This window comes from Ruditapes philippinarum, unplaced genomic scaffold (genome assembly GCF_026571515.1).
Source record: "Ruditapes philippinarum isolate M1 unplaced genomic scaffold, ASM2657151v2 ctg5907_1_1_1_1, whole genome shotgun sequence".
Classification (NCBI taxonomy): domain Eukaryota; kingdom Metazoa; phylum Mollusca; class Bivalvia; order Venerida; family Veneridae; genus Ruditapes; species Ruditapes philippinarum.
In genome coordinates, this window is record NW_026853611.1 from 88,312 (window position 1) to 110,204 (window position 21,893).

Consider the following 21,893-nt stretch of genomic DNA (forward strand, 5'->3'; position numbering starts at 1 on the left):
TAATAATTTTATCTCATAAAGATGTATATCATATACATGTAGAATATATTGTTCTCTTTTTCAGTCTACCCATTCTAAGAAAGAAAACAAATGCCTTGGAATACGAGAAGACGACTGAATTTCATTGCGTAAGATATAATAATATCAAATATAATATAATGATTTGTAAATGAATAAATATACATCAAATTGAATCTGTATTTCTAATATATGATTCCATCATCTAATGGCATGGTCCGATGAAGCAATGTCTTTAATTATACAAGAAAATAAAAATAAAAAATAAAAATTCTAACAGTTTATGTGTTTCGAGTTCCTCTTACTTTCATAATTGCAATAAACATTACCGTGAAAATATGGAAACAAAGTGATTTCTCAGGAAAACTAATCACAACAGAATTATATGAAAATTGCAGACTTGGTTTGATCAAGGATAATGAATAAATTCAACATCACTCACGCCCCTAAAACCGGCTTGAGCGGTACTCAGTTCTCAACGTTTGATAGTTTTGGCATCAATGATCCCGAATGACCAGAAAAATATAATTATAAAAACAACAATGAAGTGAAGTACGGGGCAACATTTTACAGCTTACACACGGCACTTGACAGCTGCAGTTGTCAGGTGACTTCGTGTCATTCGAAATGGATCATAAAATCAATGTTTGATTTTTCACCACAAAGTTCGTTTAATCAAATTGATATTTGTATGAAATTTACAAGACGTGCAATTTCATAGTTACAGAAAATTTAACGGCATGGATGTGTCCAAAATTGAATTGTCGCTATAAACATGCATTTTAGTACTCACATACCTTTATATCCAACAGTTTTCTTTCCTTACAGTTTTCAATGACGAAAAGAGTAAAGAATTTACCAATGCTTATTTTACTTTACTTTTATTTTTTTTAATTTGGTTATAACACGTACGTTTGATACGGCAGTCAGCTCTCTACAAAACTTTTACTATGCTCATCTTTGGGTAAAATACTTTTATTGAAGACATTTATTGAAATATAGTAAATTCCTCTGACTATGTCTTATTTGAATAAGTAAATGTAAAACCAATGTTCGGGAAGCTGCATTCCCTATTACTTGTCAAATTAATTTGTTTTTTTTTTTGTTTTTTGGTGTTGTTTTTTTTTCTTATAAAAACTGCCAGTCTTTTAAAGGACACTATTTAATCATCAAATAGCATAATATATTTTAAATAATGCTTTGTGAGGATCACAACATTAAACATGTACTATTTTCGTCTCTCATTCTGTCTGTTGTAATATTTTCATTGTTTATAACGATTTTCAAATCAATAATTAGTACAATTACCATAAAAAGCTTTAATCTGTTCTAGAAAAGAGTGATAGATATTGGGAATTTGATTGCAAAATTGGCGGACCTTCTTTTGTTTGTACTCTATATATACATTTGCATGTCTTCTGCATATTTATATATGATACATTTAACGTACCAAGCGTTCTGCTGACAAACTACAACATTGTTTTCTTTCTGCCTAGATACGCGGTGCTTTTTGAATAAAACAGACATTTGCTGCATGGCTTTGACACCGCGAGTCATGCAGAAATAAATGCTTTGTAGTTTGAACCGGGTCTTGATTTTGCTGACGTGTCAACCATGCACCTCCACTCATTTATTCAAAACTTATATAATCCGAAAATATCAAACACATTGTTCTTTGCATACTTAAGGACAGGACGTGAACCATTTATCATTTCTTTTTCTGAAAAAGTTTTTTTCAAAACGTTTTAATACATGTATTTTCAGATGTATGTCTAGCTGTTAAAGAGGTCATACTCTTTTTTTGTAAACTTTGGAGATAATTAAATAAAAACACACACACATAAACATTATTTTAATTAATTAATGGGGTTCGCTCCAATAAAAAGACAAGGTGAAAAAATGAAAAACATCATTTAAACATGTATTTTTTCTTCTTAAAATTACCACTCAGCATTCAAAACATTTTACGCAAGACATTTATTAGTTTTAACGGAACGTTAAAGTAAATTAAAACGTCGTTAATAATACATAAATGACAACGTACGCGTGCCGCCAAGCATTTGAGCTGACATTTTTATAGAAATTATTATTCATACAAACATTTTCAATGAAGAAAATGAAGTTTTTTATGTAATTCACTAAGCTGGGTTAACCAAAATTAAATAAGTATATGTAAATCATGCAATCAATTTATTTAACATATATTACGTTAGATTATTTTATTATTGTTCTTATATGCTGTAACTCCATTTGGTAATATCATATTGGCTTTTACACACACACACACACACACACACACACACACACACACACACCAACGCACGCACGCACGCACGCACGCACACACACACACACACATACATACATACATAACAAACATCCTGCTAACTACAGCATAGTTTTCTTGTTGCTTCCAGATTTAAAATGTTGTTTGAATAAAACAGTCCTTTGCTGCATAGTTTGTTTGAAACCTTGAATAAAGCAGTAGGAAAACTTTGTACCGAATCTTGATTTTGCTGAGGTATCAACTACTCACTCATTTATTCAGAACTTATCATCCCCATAATGATAAAAAAGCATAAATATGGTTTTTGCATCGTGATAAAAAAAAGACGTGAATGTCTTTCTGTCTTTTTTTTTTTTGTTTTTTTTTTGTTTTTATGTTTTTTTTTTTTTTTTTTTACAAAGAGTAACTTTCAGAACGTTTGATAAATGTTCAGTTGTATTTCTGGATGGCATAGAAGTCGTAATATCTTTTCGGTATCTTTGGAAAAGAATTTACAAAAAAAACACACACACACACACGCGCACGCAATAGTATGATAAATTGGTTTTGTTCCAGTAAAAAGACAACGTTAAGAAAAAAAAACATCACCCATATCCTTCAAATTACCACACAGCATTCAAAACATTTTACGCAAGACATTCATTAGCTCTCACTGAACGTTTCAGTAAATAAAAACGTCAGTTATAAAGGTGAAGTCAGATGGAAGCAATGGAGCTAGGATATCATAACCATAGAATTTTTTTTTCTTCAAAAATTAAATACGGCGTAGCACCCGAATACCTGGCTTCCCCAATACCAGATCCCGCAGATACTCGCTACAAGTTGAGAAACTTAAATGACACAATCGCAATCAGCAAGAACTTCATTGTATTTTAATTCTTTCCCGCGACTTGAACAATCTCAACATACGATAGTTGCCAACACTTTCAATGTTTAAAATTGATTAACAACTTAACTAGCAAACTACCCCCAAGGTCCCAAACTACTTCTTTTACGCAAATAGAAACATTCAAATATTACTCGTAAGTTTAAGCTTCTTAAATATCACCTTTTTTTAAATAAAAATATTTTTGCATATCAGACGTCTCTGTGAGTTTTACCCATGCCGGAAATTTCATCTGGCATGGGCGTGCCAGATGAGTCGCGTGCTGTTCAATGATGACGTGCTGCTCAGGATAACATGACGTCATTTTACCGTTATGAATGAAGTTGTAATTCATACGCTGTTGTAAGAAAGTAGTTACGGTCGTAATTATATAAATTTCCATTGAAATTAAAGATAAAGAATTTAAAATATAATGGAATATGGTAGAATATGCAAAAAAAAATATCTGACATTTGTTTGCGGTTCGGATCGGAATGTCCGTCCCTCGGTCACCCGCCCATGGGCAGTAACTCGGCAAGCCTCGTTACCGCCTAAAGGGCGGGTCACCCCGAGAGAAACCACAAAATATTATTAATCTCCTATAACGTTATGTAAATGCTAGCAAATGGAAACTAATTTCCACTTTTTTCTGAATGTCCAAATTTTAACTCAAAAAGACATAGAAACACTATTTAAAAGTCTTAACAATTATTTCAACATAACTCTAAATACTGTTATCAAAACATTACTTTGTCACCAAGTACGTTGTAAAATAATGTATTCGTTTCGGTAGAATTAATAAATAAGTCAATAGGCCTAAAATGCTGACAAGTAATTAGTAACATGAGGAATGGATTATATCTGTCACCTTGTCTTTTTACTGGAGCATAACCCATAAACTGTGAACTATTGAGAAAAGAAAGAAAGACACGTTTGATATGAGCTTATCAAACAATATTTTTGAGGAAATTTTAAATTTCAAGACGAGTAAACAAAAGATATATTATCAGCTTGTTTTTGTATAAAAAAGCTTTCATGTTTATAAGCAATTATCAGCAAATTAATTGCCTTGGCCATTTACAAAGAAAACACATGTAGTATGACAAAGACATACAATAAAAAATATAGTAATAGCAATACAAAATATCACTTTAGACACGTACCACCCCATCTGAGCAAAATCAGTATTCGGGACAAAATAATTCTTAGAGTGCGAATCAGGTTATCGCCGCTATGTAAAAAGGTTTATCGGGAATAAGAGCATTTTATAATAAGTTAAAACAAGCACAATGGAATGCGAGCTAATTTTCATGTAAAAAGGAAAAGCATGAGCAAAGCTGCAATTTGTCTTTGACCCTAGGCTATATACATTAATCGGGGAATTGCGTTTTACTTTAGTGAAATATTTTATAATAGTTTCAAAAAATACCAAGAATTCATCTTAATTACCACAATCATTAATAACCACCATAAAAACAACACTTACAAAGAAACCTATATAATTAAAGTCCATTTGTTTTACTTAGGGAGCAAAATTTAATAAAATATAAGGCTATTAAAATATCCCAAAAGTCAGGAAATCATACATTCATCATATATAGTGACATTATTATAAATAATATATAACAACATGACAAACACGGAAAAATTAGTATTTCTAATTAAAAATCACCAGAACAAAATAATAAAATTTCTTGTTAAAGCATATGTGTTAAGGAGAAATTTTCTGTATAATAGGTAATTGACTTTTAACGAGCCAATAGTGACAACATGATGATATATTGACTGTCCATCTTCTGAAATATGATACTGTAATTTACAGGTCGAGCAGCAACTTTGATCTCATTTAAATGTTCCATTTTTAAAGTTATGTATATTTGTATATATAGAATATGGTGACTTATAGGTCCAATGGCCGGGTGTTTTTGTATGTATTCTTATCATGTATGTGAAATGATAAATGCGCAATGTCACTGTGATGAACAATTTACTTACTTATATATCGTTTTTATCATAGAGGAAAGTGTCTCCTAATTATATCAGAGAAATCGCTTTGTTTCGGATATGTAAATATGGACATGCTTAAAAATAGTATATGTATCTAGATATCTGGGTTACCAAAGAGAAATTAAAGTAATTACGTAAAAAGTCCTCGGGGTAATTTTATAATTGCATTCTTAACGTTTTATGGGGCCGTAACGTTTGAGGAAACGTTCGTAGTCATCCATGGCTCCTGGGATAGCGCCAGAAGAACGTTGTGTGAACGCCAGCGACAAACTCCTCACAGTGATTACCTCCCTTGGCAGAATTGTAATCACTGCCTTCACAGATGTTACATGATGATGAAATGTAATGTTATCAAAAATGGCAGGGCATATAAAGTTAAAAGTCTGTTGGACTGCTGTGGTTTTTCATATGTTTGGAAACAACCCATCTTGTTATCATGTTAACTTAGCCAATTGTATGGAAGGCATTTACTTTACTTTGATTTTGTGTTCGATATTGATTTATGTGTAAACATCTTATTCATCCTCCACAAACTACATATGTTGACAATGTAAATTGTGTTCACTTTTTGTTAAATCACATGATAAAGTAATGATATACATGTATATGCATATGCAAATGTATGACAAAAAAATGTACTGTTTACGTCAATATAATTATTTGTCTATCTATCATGTAAATCTTTTCTTAAAATTACCGCTCATCATTCAAAACAATTAACACAAGACTTTCATTAGTGTTAACGGAACGTTAAAGTAAATAACATCGTCATTAAAAGTACTCTTTAACAACAAAGGTGTGCCGCCATTTCAGTTTTTTAGCAATTATAATTGAAATAACCGCATGGATATCGGGTTTTCAATACTTTAGTATTAACAATTACACCTAACGCGATTATAAAGTGGTGTAATTGATATACTTCGTAAATAGTGCAAGATTCCAAGTAATTAATATAATAATTAATTTAATTATTTCTGTGATGTTTAAAATTCGGCAGCTGGACAAAGACTGACTGTCTACAGCTTTGAGCTTGAGTAGTTATAATTAATAATCGTTTTTTTAAGTTAAGGAAATCAAGCATCCAAAAGATATCGATATCGGGTCGAAATATACAATTTAACTAATCGGTATTTTAGGTATGAAACCACTAAATATCATTATAGAATCAAGGCAGAAGAGAACAATCGTCACACAAGGTGTATTTTTTATCGATACTACTTGTTTCTTTTTATTATTAACATTCTAAATATAAGATTTAATACATTGCACACATATATTAGTTTAACATGAAAATGAATTCGTTTTAATAATTAAACACGAGACTTAATTTCGCAAACAAAAATAAGTTTTTGAGATCATAAACAACTTTTAAAATTAATTAATGCCAAAACCAAGAAAAACAGTATTAAACAAAACGTCCAGATACATACATTAAAACGGTTACGATATGTATAATAACATTTCGGGATAAAAATTTGTACACGTTTTATTAAACAAAACTAAGAATAAAGTTGTCGACTCATCTTTTGACAAAACTTTACATTTAATGTCAAAACAGAGACAAAGTTCAAAAGACAAAGATAAACGGTCATATAATTAAAAACATAATTTGATGTCAGATCGGCACAATTGTCTGAAAATGTTCATTCATGTCCCGGCTTCATGGTGCAATTAATATATTTATAATATGCATTTATTTTGCATTTGTTTATAATAAAAATGAAAATGAAACTATAATGTAAACAAAGTTTTAACATTCAAGTTCATTTAGATAATTTGATATTATGATTAATGATTGATCATTTTAACGTACATGTAAGAATAAAATAAAAAAGAAATTATTTTGTAATACGCAAATAACAATAACAAACGATTAACATTCAACTGAACAAAAACAATATCAAACACGAATGATCATTTATGTTCATGGCAAAAAAAGGTGAAATAATGTGGTCATAAAACATAAAAATGCAACTCAGGTAAACATCTTTTTTGATAATATTTAAAACGATTTATATGCTTTCAACATATGAAAAATACATTTCAATTTACAGTTTACTATCTTTTGTTTTTTCGGAGACCTTGGGAAAATGTTTTTTAAAAAAACAACATCATTTGTTTCGCCCAAACTGACATCAACATGCTTAGCAGCCCTATATAAGAGGCACTGCGTTAATACTTCATACATATCAAGACTCATCTTCCAGAGGATAAATTTATTTTACTATACGAAGAAATAATGGTGACGAGTGTTGTCTTGGCGATAGTTGTGACGGTGTTTGTATCAACAACTTACGGTATTTAATGTTTTGTATATTTTTTGGAAATATTTTAAAATATACTTAAAATCTTATGTTTTGTTCTGGCATTTTGAACAAAAATCAGAAAGAACATATTTATTGGTATTAAATGAATACTTGTGTGAAGTTTCATCTAAAAAACAACAGTTGATAAAGCTTTTGCATAAGTATTGGAAAAAAAAGAGAAAAAGTAAGTGTACAACTATGTTTTGAGTGTACAAAAATTTAATCGATGCTTTAGTAATTAAAATATTTGGTAAGTTAAGTTTTAAGTGTTTCATTCTAACTGCCAATAATATATACATTTTTATACCAGACATTTTATGTCCTATGTTAACTTACTCAATTACGTTTCTTTATTCAAGACTTTACTATATTATTATTATTTTGCTTCTAAATTGCCTGCCACATTAATCGATTGGTTTCTTAAAGATAACCTGATGTTCAATAAAAGTGTGTTAAGAAAAACAGAAAAAGTATAATGATTTTAAAGCTATTAAATATTTAGTGCACTGTACGGTTTAAAGATTCATAGTCATAATGAAATATAAAAATAGTAAGATATAAAAATTATGATGACGAAAATAGTTACAGAAAATCTAAATTATAGCAATGTTTTCAGCATAAAGTATAAAATATTTTCGAACTATTTATACATTTTGTTGGTCTTTTTTTTTATAGATTTTCTCTTACCTTGAGTTTGAGACAATCCATTTAAAATATAAGTGAATTGAATTTTTAAAAAATTAAAAAAGAGTTGAAGTACAGTCTGTCCTGGTGACAAAGGAACATCATTGTTAGTCCGAGTAGGTAATATGATAAATTGTGACACTTAACAATGATATGAATATCTAAATTTGTTTATTTCACTTGCAGCTTCTGGTCCTAACTATATAGGATGTTTCCAAGACAATTCAACAAGGATCTTAGAAGGTACAATGACGTCTGGCGGTATGACAGTTGAGAAATGCTTGCAAAGATGCAGCATGGAGCGAACATTATTTGCAGGTGTTGAGGTAAATAAACAAAAACTTCTTACGTATTTTTCGTTCAAAAAATACTATTGAATTAAACAATCAATAAAAATGATAAAATGATAAGGGAATTTTTTGTTATTGCTTATTTTGATAAAAGCTTGCTTTAGGAGATAATTATAACCCGTCATCGCAAAAATAATGTATTTTTCATCCAGTGCAAATAATATTTTTGAGATGACAAATTATTTTTCGGGTATGTTCTGTATAATTTTAAACATACCATTATTTTCTAATAAAAATGTTAAAAATTCAAAATAATGTAGCAATAAAACTTAGTTTTATAACTTAATAGTTTTATTTTTGACTACTATAAAAATCTTCTTTGTTTATATAACCAGAACGTTTTTATATTCACAATTAAAATATGAATATAATTGGGTTTTTAAATACACAGAATTTTAAATGTTTTCTTGCTGAAATCTGGTTTCATGTTAAGTTCGTGTTCTGTCGTTGTTGTTGTTTTAATGTTTATGTCCGTATAAATTATTTTTATTCCTTTTTTTTCATATCTATTTTTTTTTTTCACTTTTTTTTGAGTATTTTGAAAAGGTGCTTTTGTTTTTATTATTTATTTGTTACCGCTGTTTTCCTATTTTAAAGGATTTTAGTTAATAATTATAATAATTTAATGGTTCCTTTTTAATATTTTATGATGTGCTTCATCCTTAAAATGATACTGACATGACATGGTCAATGAAAGCCTAAATAAAGTTGTATTTCTTTCTTTTCAGAACAGTAACCAATGCTTTTGTGGTTCACAATTAAGACCATACGCAAAACGTCCTGAAACAGAATGTGATCATAAATGTAATGGAAATGTCGCCCAGAATTGCGGTGGTTTTTGGAAAATATCATTGTATGAGACACATAGTGAGTAAATAGATAATATTCGTTTGTTTTTACGATAAATAAACGGTAAAATCATAAATACTTTGAATGAAAGAAATAAACTTTCAAAGATTAAAGCTCAACATAATGATGAATACTAGTAAAAACATGTGGTGTCAAAAAAAAAACCAGCCCAGAATAAATTTATACAATTCACGATATTACTTAAGATTAATTTACAGTTTCTAACTAGTACAACACAATCTTTAAATTGTGTGTTGGGGGGTGAAATATAAGTATAATTGTAATGGATTTTCATTTGCCTAACAGGATATCTTGGATGTTATGTTGACTCCAATACAAGAATTCTTAATGAACAATCTACCAATAACAACCAGATGACGACGGCTTCATGTATTGCTTTCTGCAAAGGTCACGGACTCAAATATGCTTTAACTCAGGTAAGTGTCCTAAATTAGAATATACATAATTAAATTGTTTTAATTGTTGTTGTTATTTATTGGGTAGGGCGGTTGTTTTTGTTGTTTTTTGTGTTTTTTTGTGGTTTTGTGTTTTTATTTATTTTATTTTTTTATTTTTTTTTGTTGATTTAAACATGTCGTTTTTTGTTGTTGTTTACAGTATTCTAATCAGTGTTATTGTGGAAACAGCTTAACAACGGAACAGAAGGTAGCCGACAGCGAATGTAGCTATGATTGTAAAGGTGCTACAAGTGAGAAATGTGGAGGGTTTTGGAGAGGGTCATTATACCTTGTTGTTTAGGTTTAAAATGCATTAAGGTAAGAATTTTAATTGAGAGATGTTTTTTTTACTTTCATAACACATTGCTTACCTCCTTTCGTATCGATGGAATTGTACTTTATTTTTAATAGTATATTTATGTTGCAAGTTAAAACAAGGTGCAATGTTACTTATATTTGTAACTGGTAATCTAAATATCCTACAGCAACTGTTACTTTGGCTCTGCTTGGGTAAATGTTGAGAAAGATTTTGAAATTTAACAAATATGAAACTTGAAAACATTGAATAATGATTTTATCTCATATAGATGTATGGTATATGCACTGTACATGTAGAATATATTTTGTTCTCATTTCAGTCTACCCGTTCTAAGAAAGAAAACAAATGCCTTGGAATACAAGAAGGCGACTGAATTCATAGTATAAGATTTAATAATCTAATATATAATAATATTATAATGATTTGTAAATGAATAAATATATATCAAATTGAATTTGTATTTCTAATATATTATTCCATCATCTAATGGCACAGTCCGATGAAGCATAGTCTTTAATTATACAAGAAAATAAAAAATAAAGAATTTCTAACAGTTAATGTGTTTCGAGTTCCTCACACTTTCATAATTTCAATAAACATTACCATAAAAATATGGAAACAAAGTGACCCCTCGGGAGAATTAATCACAACAGAATTATATGAAGATTGCAGGCTTGGTTTGATCAAGGATAATGAATAAATTCAACATCCCTCACGCACCTAAAACCGGCTTGAGTGGTACTCAGTTCTCAACGTTTCATAGTTCTGTCATCAATGATCCCGAATGACCAGAAAATATATTAAAACAACACTGAAGTAAAGTACGGGGCAACATTTTAAGGCTTACAAACGGCACTTGACAGCTGTTGTTGTCAGGTGACTTCCTGTCATTCGAAATGGATCATAAAATCAATGTTTGATTTTTTCGCCAAAAAGTTCGTTTTTTTAAAACCAATTTAATATTTGTATGAAATTTACAAGTGCAATTTCATAGTTACAGAAAATTTAACGGCATGGGTGTGTCCAAAATTGAATTGTCGCTATAAACATGCATTTTAGTACTTACATCCCTTTATATCCTACAGGTTTCTTTCCTAACAGTTTTCAATGACAAAAAAAGTAAAGGCTTTACCAATGCTACATTTAATTTATTTTTATTTTTTTTTAATTTGGTTATATCACGTTCGTTTAATACATGAGTCAGCTATTTGCAAAACTTTGACTATGCTCATCTTTGCGTAAAATACTTTTATTGAAGAAATTTATTGAAATCTAGTTCATTCCTTTGAAAGTGACTACTTTGAATAAGTGAATGTATAACAATGTTTGGGAAGCTGCATTCCCTATTACTTGTCAAATTAATTTGTTTTGTTCTGTTTTTTCTAATAAAAACTGCCAGTCTTTTAAATGATACTAAGTAATCATACTGTGGTCACATATAGTGTGTAGAGTTTAAAACGTAATATATTTTCTCTATGTGTTTTCAAAAGATTTTATTTTACATTTACACTGAATTGTAATTATCAGTTTTTTTGTTGTTGTTTTTTTTTTTCAAATACCAAAGTTGAGCATAATATAGCTTTAAATAATGCCTTGTGAGGATCACAACATTAAAATGTTCTTTAAACGTCTCTCATTCTGTCTGTTGCTTTAAGTCTGATATTTTCATTGTTTATAACGATTTCCAAATCAATAATTATTACAATTACCATAAACGATAGCTTAAATTATATCCTTCTAAAATATATGCCGAACTTAAAAAAAAGCATTGTATTAGAAATGTTCGTAAGTTTACAGTTTCATTAATACGTTTTTAATACGCACCCCTTAAGTCCAAGAGCATTGTTCTAAGACCAATGAATCCGTGGTATTCCCATGAACTACATGATACTAAACATTTAAGGCATCAAGTAGAGCGGAAGTGGCACTGGAATTGAAATTGATCACTTAATTTATAGAAACCAATGCGCTATTACGAATAAGCTTCTAAATATGTCTAAAGTCAAATACTACACTGAGAAAGTAGAGTCATGTGGTCGTGATATGAAAAACCTTACCAAAGTGACCCGGCATTTGATGGGTGCAAACACAGATGTTGTTATGCTGCCATCTGGTAGCCTGCAAACGTTCAAGCACAGGACTTTAGTGACTTCTTTGTGTATAAGTTTGAAGGCATATGCAATGGTAAAGCCAGGACCAAGTCTCACTAACAAACAGACAATGTTGTCCCTGAAGCACCTTTCAATGGAGAGCAATTTTCAAACTTTTCAGTAGTCTCTGATATGGAAATTTCAAAAATTATTCGCAATTCGCCAAACAAATCCTTTGAACTTGACCCCATTCCAATATGGCTGATGAAGATTTTTTAAATGAACTATTACAATTTATCACAAAAATCATAAACACTTCACTTGAGAGACCATATGTACCACCCGCTTTTAAAAATTCTAGAGTCAGACCTTTAATAAAAAAGTCAGGGTTGGATCAAGAGGTTATGAAAATCTACCGGCCTGTATCTAATTTACCGTTTGTCTCCAAAATTCTCGAGAAAGTTGTCGATTTCCCTACTTGAAAGACACCTATCTGCACATAAACTTCATGAAAAGCGTCAGTCTGCTTATAGACAGTTTCATTCAACAGAATCTGCTCTATTATGTGTACAAAATGACATTCTCCGTTCTCTTGATCAGAATGAAGCTACTGTTCTAGTAATGTTGGACTAATCTGCTGCTTTTGATACGATCGACCCTAGTACCCTCCATTGCCGGTTCGAACAACACTTCGGAATAGTAGGCAAACCTTTACAATGGATGAAATAATATCTGTGTGAGCGTCATCAAACTGTCTGCGTCAATGGTGAACTGTCAAAACCTGTACGTATATGACATTTTCTGTGTCACAAGGGTCCGTTCTTGGTCAGAAGAATTACATCATGTACACCAAACCTGTGGGCGCGATCTGTCAGGAGCATAAACTTCAACACCATTTCTACGCTGACGATTCGCAATTGTACATGGCATTTAAACCAAAGGAAGCCAGTTCACGCAATGAGACCTTGCGACGGATTGAAGCATGCCTGAATGACATCATAGTATGGATGAATAATAACTTTCTGAAACTGAATACAGACAAAACAGAGGTGGTCGTCTATGTTCCAAAACGAAGTGATGTTGAAGCTCTTACTGTAAGAGTCGGTGATTCTGTAATAAAACCATCAACAACAGTGAGAAACCTTGGCATTTTTTCTTGACCTTTGGACTCTTATTTAGACATGGAATAACATGTGAACTTCATACGTAATGAAAATAAGACAAATAGGTCAAATTCGGAAATACTTGACTGTTGATTCAACCAGAACCTTGATAAACTCGTTAGTGACATCAAAATTAGATTACTGTAATTCGTTGCTATATGGATCTCCAAAGTACGTTCTCAACAAGCTCCAAAATGTTCAAAAATACGACTGCTCGTGTTATTACCAGGAAACCGCGTAACTGCCTCATAACCCGTGTATTAAAGGAACTACATTGGCTTCCTGTGCACATCAGAGTCAAGTACAAACTCCTTACATATGTGTTTAAGGGGCTTCATGGACTTGCACCTACGTACATACGAAACATGCTAGACATTTATACCCCATCCAGACAACTTAGGTCCCAGTAGGACTGTGACTTATGGTGATCGTGCTTTAAACTCTGGAATGCCCTACCTAGAACACTTAAAAGTTATGATACTCTAATAGTGTTTAATAGAGCACTTAAAACTCACTTATTTAAGAGGTTTTATTTGGACTGATTATTCTTTATATTCTTGCTTGAATTTTATTATTTATGTGGGTCTTTTTTAACTTTTTTAAACTACATTTGATTTGAATTTGTGACTTGAGCAATATTGATGTTTTATTTTTTATTTTAAATATTGTATCATTTATTTGGTTATACTGTACAGTACTTTTGAACGTGTCAATGTGCATGAAAAAAGTGCTTAAGAAGTTTAATAATAATAATAACACATATGTAATAATAATGACAATAATAATAATAACAATAATATTTTTTTCAACTGGTATTAAAAATCTTGCCAATGAAGTTTCAATCTTTCTTTTCTCTTTCTTTCTTTTTTCTTCCTATTGTATTATTTGTTTTCCTTTCTTCTTTTTTCGTTATCATAATTTCTAATTCTTATCCCGATGATTACTTATAAATATAACGTTTACTCGTCACAAATATTTACATTCCACTTTTTTGATAATTGTACAAAATATTATAAAATCGACTCATTATAAAGTTACACTAAAAGGAGAAGAATTTTATAAGACTTAGTCTTTCGTTCTCATCCTTTTTCTTTGAATATATTATATATTTGTATTCTGATTGTATTGTATTATGTATATCATGTAAATATTCGGGAAATAAATATGCTTAAACTAAAAGGGTTATATACATTAGGAATCTGATTGCAAAACTGACTTATTTTCTCTTGTTTGTAATCTATTATTACAATCACATTTCTTCTGTATAACTATATCTGACACATTTAACATAACAAGCACTCTGCTGACAAACTACAACTTAGTTTTCTTGTTGCCTAGATACGCAGTGCTGTTTGACTAAAACAGACATTTACTGCATGGCTTTGACACCTTGAGTCATGCAGTCTGTGAATTGTGATCAGGTTGTGTAAGGTTGTGATATTTGGCTCTGTGTAATTTTCCTTTTTTGCTGATATTTTGAATTTTGGAGTAGTACATTTGATAAATACGTTTTTGTCATTACTTTACCTATGGAATGATATCGTTGTTTTTGGAATTTGATCAGTATTAAAAGAGTTATTTTCTGTTAAACTTTGCTAAATTATCGTAAACAAGGTAGATTTGATCGCCATTTTCGATTACTTTCCAGTTGAATAAACACAAAACAAGTGCACACAATTAGACAAATAGACAATAAAATAGCTGGCGGGTATCATACCAATAACTGATAACTGTTAATCGTTTGTGTTTTCATTTTTTGGTTCAATATCTAGAACACCTACGTCTGTGCGAGCTTGATTGTCCCCCTTGTACTTATACTCGTACTTATATATACTTATATATATCATTTACTCTGCACTATTTTTTATATGTTTTTTTTTTATTTACTCATTTATAACCAGACACCCTTGTGATCAGAATAATATGTAGTGTAGTGCTATGTTAAAGAAACAATGCATTATTGGTGATAATTAAACTCGCACTATAATAATAACAAGAGATATATTAAATACATGTGTGCATAATAGGTAACAGAGCCAAATACACCCAACTGACTGAATAAATATTTATTTTTGCCTTAGTTTGTTTATTATTGCGTGCTCTGCACAGATTTTTTTCAGGTAAAATGGAATTTGATAATAATACACCTAGAACAACGTTGGGGGTCGAAACCAGGCAGCAAAAAGACTACGTTCAGCTCTTAGCTCTGACTCCTCGGACCATAATGAGGGCGACTTATCCTATCTTGACCTAGACTCAGGAAAAGTTCTGCAAGCCTCACAAAAAACATCTGAAAGCAAGGTAACTCTTACGTTATCTGAATATGATGCGTTAATGTCCAAATTGATGTTACTTGAGAAGGGCCTTGACAAACTGAATAAACTTGATAAATTGGACAAAATTGAAAAATCTGTGCAATCTATGAACAATAAAATTATTGACTTTGAACAGAGATTAAAGCATACAGAAAATTCAAGTAAAGAATTTGAAAAATCAGTTAATTTTGTTAGCTCTCAATTTGATGATATGGTGGTTCAGAGAAACACAGATGTTGTGAAATTAAATGAATTAGAACTGTCTGTGAAAACTATTACACGTGAAAATGATGAAATAAGAGCCGCAATGATCGAAATGAAAGCTGTTAATTCTAGTCTTAAAGAGGAGCTTTTAGATGTTAAGTGTAGAGCAATGAGAGACAATTTGGTTTTTACAAATATCGATTACACTGAGGGTGAAGACTGTGAAAATGTATTGCGCTCCTTTATTCGTGACAAACTTGAAATCAGAGAGGAGATTCAATTTGAACGTGTTCCTCGTTCTAGACCACACTCTAGCAAATATGTCAGATTTGACAAGGGAGGTAAACCAATTCCCCGACCCATCATTGCTAAGTTTAGTTTCTTTAAGGACAGGGAGAGACTTCGTAAATCGGGACGATTTCTTAGGGGCACAAACTTTGGTATACATGAACAATTCCCGGAGGAGATTGAGGATAAACGTCGCCCATTGTACCCGATACTGCGACAAGCAAGGAGGGAAAAGAAAAAGGCGGTATTGGTCAAGGACAAGTTATACGTTGAAGGAGAGGAAGTCAAAGCTGATGCCTACCATATTGAAAACAAAGGCCAAGGATATCAACCAAACACCGAAGGACCACATTCACAGGTGTCAGCATAGGCTTGCCATGGTGGCAATTCAAAATCTATTTCATTTTGTAGTTTAAATGTTTGTGGGTTATGCTCAAAAAGCACTATACCAGAATTTCAATCTTATCTTTCATCTTTTGATATAATTTCATGCTGTGAAACACATCTTGATGATCTTGATGTCATAAATTTTGAAAATTACTATTGTATTTATAAAAATCGGAAACAAAGAGTTGCTAGGAAGTCTGGAGGCATTGCGATTTTTGTTAAAAACTTCTTGAGAAAATACTTTACCCAGATTGATACTGAATGTGAATATGTTCAGTGGTTTAAATTATCAAAATGTTTGTTTGAAACAGACGAAGATGTTATTTTTGGCTCTGTTTACATCCCACCAGAAAATACTAAATATTTCAACAAAAATATATATGACTTGTTTTACACAGAGTATGAAAATTTCTGTACCAATTATAAACATATAGTTACATTTGGTGACTTCAATGCTAGAACTGGTAATGTTGATGATATATTGCAAGTTGATGAAAAACTTTTTGATATTATAGATATTGAATATAACAGTATATTTGATGTAGATATTTTAAACGAGTTGAGAAAAAATGATTTTTCTGTAGCACGTGTTTCAATGGATAAAGTTGCTAATCGTTTAGGAAGAGATCTTGTAGATTTTTGTAAATCGAATGAAACAGTGATTTTAAACGGAAGGTCGTTTACAGATAAAAATGTAGGTAGTTTTACTTGTAAAAACTCTTCAATTGTTGATTATGTAATAGCTTCAGCACACGCACTAAAACTATTAACGGTTTTACTATAGACGAATTTAACGCATTATACTCTGATGTGCACTGTCCAATCAGTTTCAATTTATCACATATGGTTGAAAATAATTTAAGGCAGACTTATTCTTCCAATGAGAAAATTAAAGGTTGGACTCAATCCAAAGCAAATGTATTTCTTGACAATATTAACAGTAATAAAGTTGATGATATGTTAAGAGAAATCGAAAGCTGCAAAGAAATTGATAAAGATTTTATTAACTCTATTTTTCGAAACATTGAAAATACACTTCTTGTATCTGCAAAGAAAACATTTGGTATACACAAAATGAAAACAAATATTTCAGATGGCTGTAGACAGCCTTGGTTTGATAATCATTTAATCATTGCAGAAATGCTAGAACGTTATATCATAGATGTAGGCGAAAATACCAATGGACAAAAAATGAACGTAACATGTCTGATTTATATTATTCTAGTAAAAATTATAAGTATATTATGAGAAAAAGTATTGTCAATTTTAAAAGGGAGCAGAGAAAGAAAATACGAAACATGAAAAACTCATCGCCTAAAGAATATTGGAATTATGTTAATAGTATAAGTAAGAAAAAACAAATGACTGATGTTGATGTTTCAGCATTTTATGATTTTTATAGACAGCTTAATACAGATACAGAAGATGCAAATGACAACCCAGAAACAAATTTTCCAAATGTTAATTTTGATAATGGGCTTAATGATAGCATAACAATCTCTGAGATACAAAGAGCAATAGATAAACTTAAGAATGGCAAGGCGGCTGGTCTGGATCAAGTTACTAACGAATATATTAAGGGAAGCAGTACTTTACTTATACCACTTTATCACAAATTGTTTAACTGTATTCTTAACACTGGTTTTTTGCCAGATTCTTGGTTGACAGGATGTATTGTACCAATCTATAAAAATAAAGGTAGTATTGAAATGCCTGAAAACTATAGACCTATTACATTGCTTAGTTGTATAGGGAAATTATTTACAAGTATACTAAATGAAAGATTGACAAAATATTTAGAAAGTTATAATTTATTAAATCCAAACCAAGCTGGATTTAGGAAGCATCATTCAACTGTTGATAATATTTTTATCCTCCACATGTTAACAGATTACCTTAAACATAAGAAAACAAAACTTTTTGTACTTTTATTGACTTTCAAAAAGCCTTTGACTCTGTATGGAGAGCAGGCGTTTGGTGTAAACTTGTCAAATACAATATTTCTGGAAATTTTTTAAATGTAATAAAGAATATGTACAGTGAAATCAAGTCATGTGTATCTGTAAATGGCAAATTTTCAAATTTTTTTGGTTGTTATAGGGGCTTAAGACAAGGAGAAAATTTGTCACCGGTAATTTTTTCTCTGTACCTAAATGACTTAGAAAATTACATGTTATGTAATAACGATGTTTCAGTTATACTTGAAGATAATAACATTTAAATATTTTTGAAACTTGTTGTTTTGTTATATGCTTACGATACCATTCTTTTTGCTAAAACAGAACGAGATCTTATATCTGTGTTGAACACCTTTTCTAATTATTGTCATATCTGGAAATTAAATATAAACTTTGATAAAAACAAAAGTAATGGTATATGGTGATAAAAGAAATAGAAACAGGAATATTACGGTAGATAATCAAGTTTTAGAGATCGTAGACACGTTTAAATATCTTGGTGTAGTTTTTTCTAAGAACAGACAATTTGCGGTTGCAAAGAAACATATTGTTGATCAAGCAAGATGGGCAATGTTTGGTTTATATAAGAAAATAAGAAATCTAGATTTACCTATTGATTGTCAGTTAAAGTTATTCGATCATACAATTGTACCAATTTTAACTTATGGGTGTGAAGTGTGGGGTTATGGTGACCTGTCGCTTATTAAGTGCAAACAGATTTCCTTAAATATGTATTACGTGTTAAGAAAAGTACACCGCATGTTATGGTTTATGGCGAACTTGGGCGATTTCCATTATCAATTATTATTAAGAAACGAATTGCTGGTTATTGGTATGATTTAGTTAACAGTAATTCACTTCAAAAATTATCGTCAAATATTTATAAGCTTGTATATGAAGATTTTGTAAGAAATGGTAAGGAGTACAAATTGTTATTGAATGTTAAGAGTATTTTTGACGAAACAGGTATGAGTTATATTTGGTTAAATCAGAAGTTTAGTGGTTCTAAATGCTTATTGTTAAAAACCATTGATATATCAATGTGTAACCAATATGTACAAAAATGGCGTAGTGATGTCGACTCAATGCCAAAATGTTTAAATTATAGAATGTACAAAACTGATCATTGCTTTGAACCGTACCTTTGTTTACTGTCAGACAAATATTTAAAAACATTTGTTAATTTTCGATTGTGTAACAATCTCCTCCCTATAGAAAGAGGAAGGTGGTTAGGTATTGTTAGAAATGAAAGAAAATGTAGTCTTTGTAACTCAAATGATATAGGTGATGAATTCCATTACATTTTTTCATGTAGTTATTTTGAAAATAAACGAGAACGACTTTTACCACAAATTAATCAACAAAACAAAAATATGTTTACGTTTAGAAAATTAATGAATGAAACAGATCCACAAAAATTAAGCAACTTAGTTAAATATGTTTATGTTATACTTGACTACTTTAAGAACCCACCTGGCTAGTCACATTGTTTTTGTTTGTTTTTTTTTTGTTTTTTTGTTTTTTTGTTTTTTTTTTAAATCTATAAATACTTTTCTATTTTGCAAAATATAGCATGTACACAATGACATAGTTACATTGTATGTTATGAAATATTGTAGTTATAAATACTTTTTTAAAACTACTGTAGTTCATTTAATTTGTATACACAACCTGATTACACATTTATTAATTTTGTTTATATATTATTGTACACCTCTTATCATATGTAAATATGCTGAGTGTATCAATAAAACTTGAAAACTTGAAGTAAGAAATGCTTTGTACTGGGTCTTGATTTTGCTGAGGTGTCAACCATGCACCTCCACTCATTTATTCAGAACTTATATAATCTGAAAATAAGCAACGCATTGTTTTTGTATACTTAAGGACAGGACGTGAACGATTTATCATTTCTTTTTCTGAAAAAGTTATTTTCAGAACGTTTTAATACATGTTCAGATGTATTTCTATCTGTAAAAGAGGTCATACTCTCTATTTGGTAAACTTGAGAGAGAATTTAATAAAAACACGCACACATATACATTATTTTAACTAATGGGGTTCGCTCCAATAAAAAGACAAGGTTAAAAAAGAGAAACATCATTTTAACATGTAATTTTTTTCTTAATTTCTTAAAATTACCACTCAGCATTCAAACATTTAACGCAAGACATTTATTAGTTCTAACGGAACATTAAAGTAAATAAAAACGTCGTTAATAATACATTTTTTTTACACATACGCGTGCCGCCACGCGTTTGCGCTTACATTTTTATAGCAATTATAATTCATACAAATATTTTAATGAAGAAAAATAAAAGTTTTTTTTTATGTAATTAACTAAGCCGGGTTGATCAGAATTAAATAAGTACATGTAAATCATGCGATCAATTTATTTGACACATATATTACGTAAGATTGTTTAATTATTTTGTTCTTATATGCTGTAACTCCATTTGGTAAAATCATATAGCATTTTGTTTATATATATATATAACATGACATACACCCTCCTAACTAACTACGACATAGTTTTCTTATTGCTTCTAGATCTCAAATGCTGTTTCAATAAAACAGACCTTTGCCGCATAGCTTCTTTGAAACCTTGAATATTGCGGTAGTAATACTTTGTAACAGATCCTAATTTTGCTGAGGTATCAACTACTTCACTCATTTATTTAGAGCTAATCATCCGAAAAATGATAAAAAAAGCATATGAGCCGCGTCACGACAAAACCAGCATAGTGCGTTTGCGACCAGCATGGATCCAGACCAGCCTACGCATCCGCGCAGTCTGATCAGGATCCATGCTGTTTGCTTACCAACCCTTTTACAAGTAGAGAACAGCATGGATCCTGATCAGACTGCGCAGATGCGCACTATGTTTGTTTTGTCATGAAACGGGCCAACGGCTCATATGGTCCTTTAAGAAAAGACGTGAAAAGACGTTTCCATTTCTTTTAAAGAGAGTAATTTTCAGAACGTTTTAATAAATGTTCAGTTGTATTTCTGGATGTTAAGAAAGTCATAATTTCTCTTAGGTATGCTTGGGAAAGAATTTAGAACACAACACAAACATAATTATAATAAATGGGTTTCGCTCCAGTAAAAAGACAAGGTTAAAGAAAAAACATCATTATAACATGTAAATTTTTACTTAAAAAGACACTCAGCATTCAAAAGAAATTTACTCAAGACATATATTAGTTCTAACGGAACGTTGATTAAAGTAAATAAAAACGTCATTAATAGTATTTTTTTGACAACCAACGTGTACCGCCACGCATTCGCGCTTTCAGTTTTTAGCAATTATAATTGATTTTAACGTTTTTATGAAGAAGTTGC

General features: G+C 30.6%; 1 protein-coding gene across 1 annotated transcript; it reads left to right on the forward strand.

The window, feature by feature from the left end:
- The first annotated feature begins 7,319 nt into the window (after positions 1 to 7,319).
- Positions 7,320 to 10,597, forward strand: LOC132737345 (uncharacterized). The gene is made up of 6 exons (XM_060724614.1): positions 7,320 to 7,474; positions 8,354 to 8,493; positions 9,246 to 9,384; positions 9,673 to 9,803; positions 9,985 to 10,142; positions 10,463 to 10,597. Exons 1-5 carry the CDS (start codon positions 7,417 to 7,419, stop codon positions 10,123 to 10,125), a joined length of 609 nt encoding a protein of 202 aa, XP_060580597.1. The 5' UTR covers positions 7,320 to 7,416; the 3' UTR covers positions 10,126 to 10,142; positions 10,463 to 10,597.
- Positions 10,598 to 21,893: the final 11,296 nt, after the last annotated feature.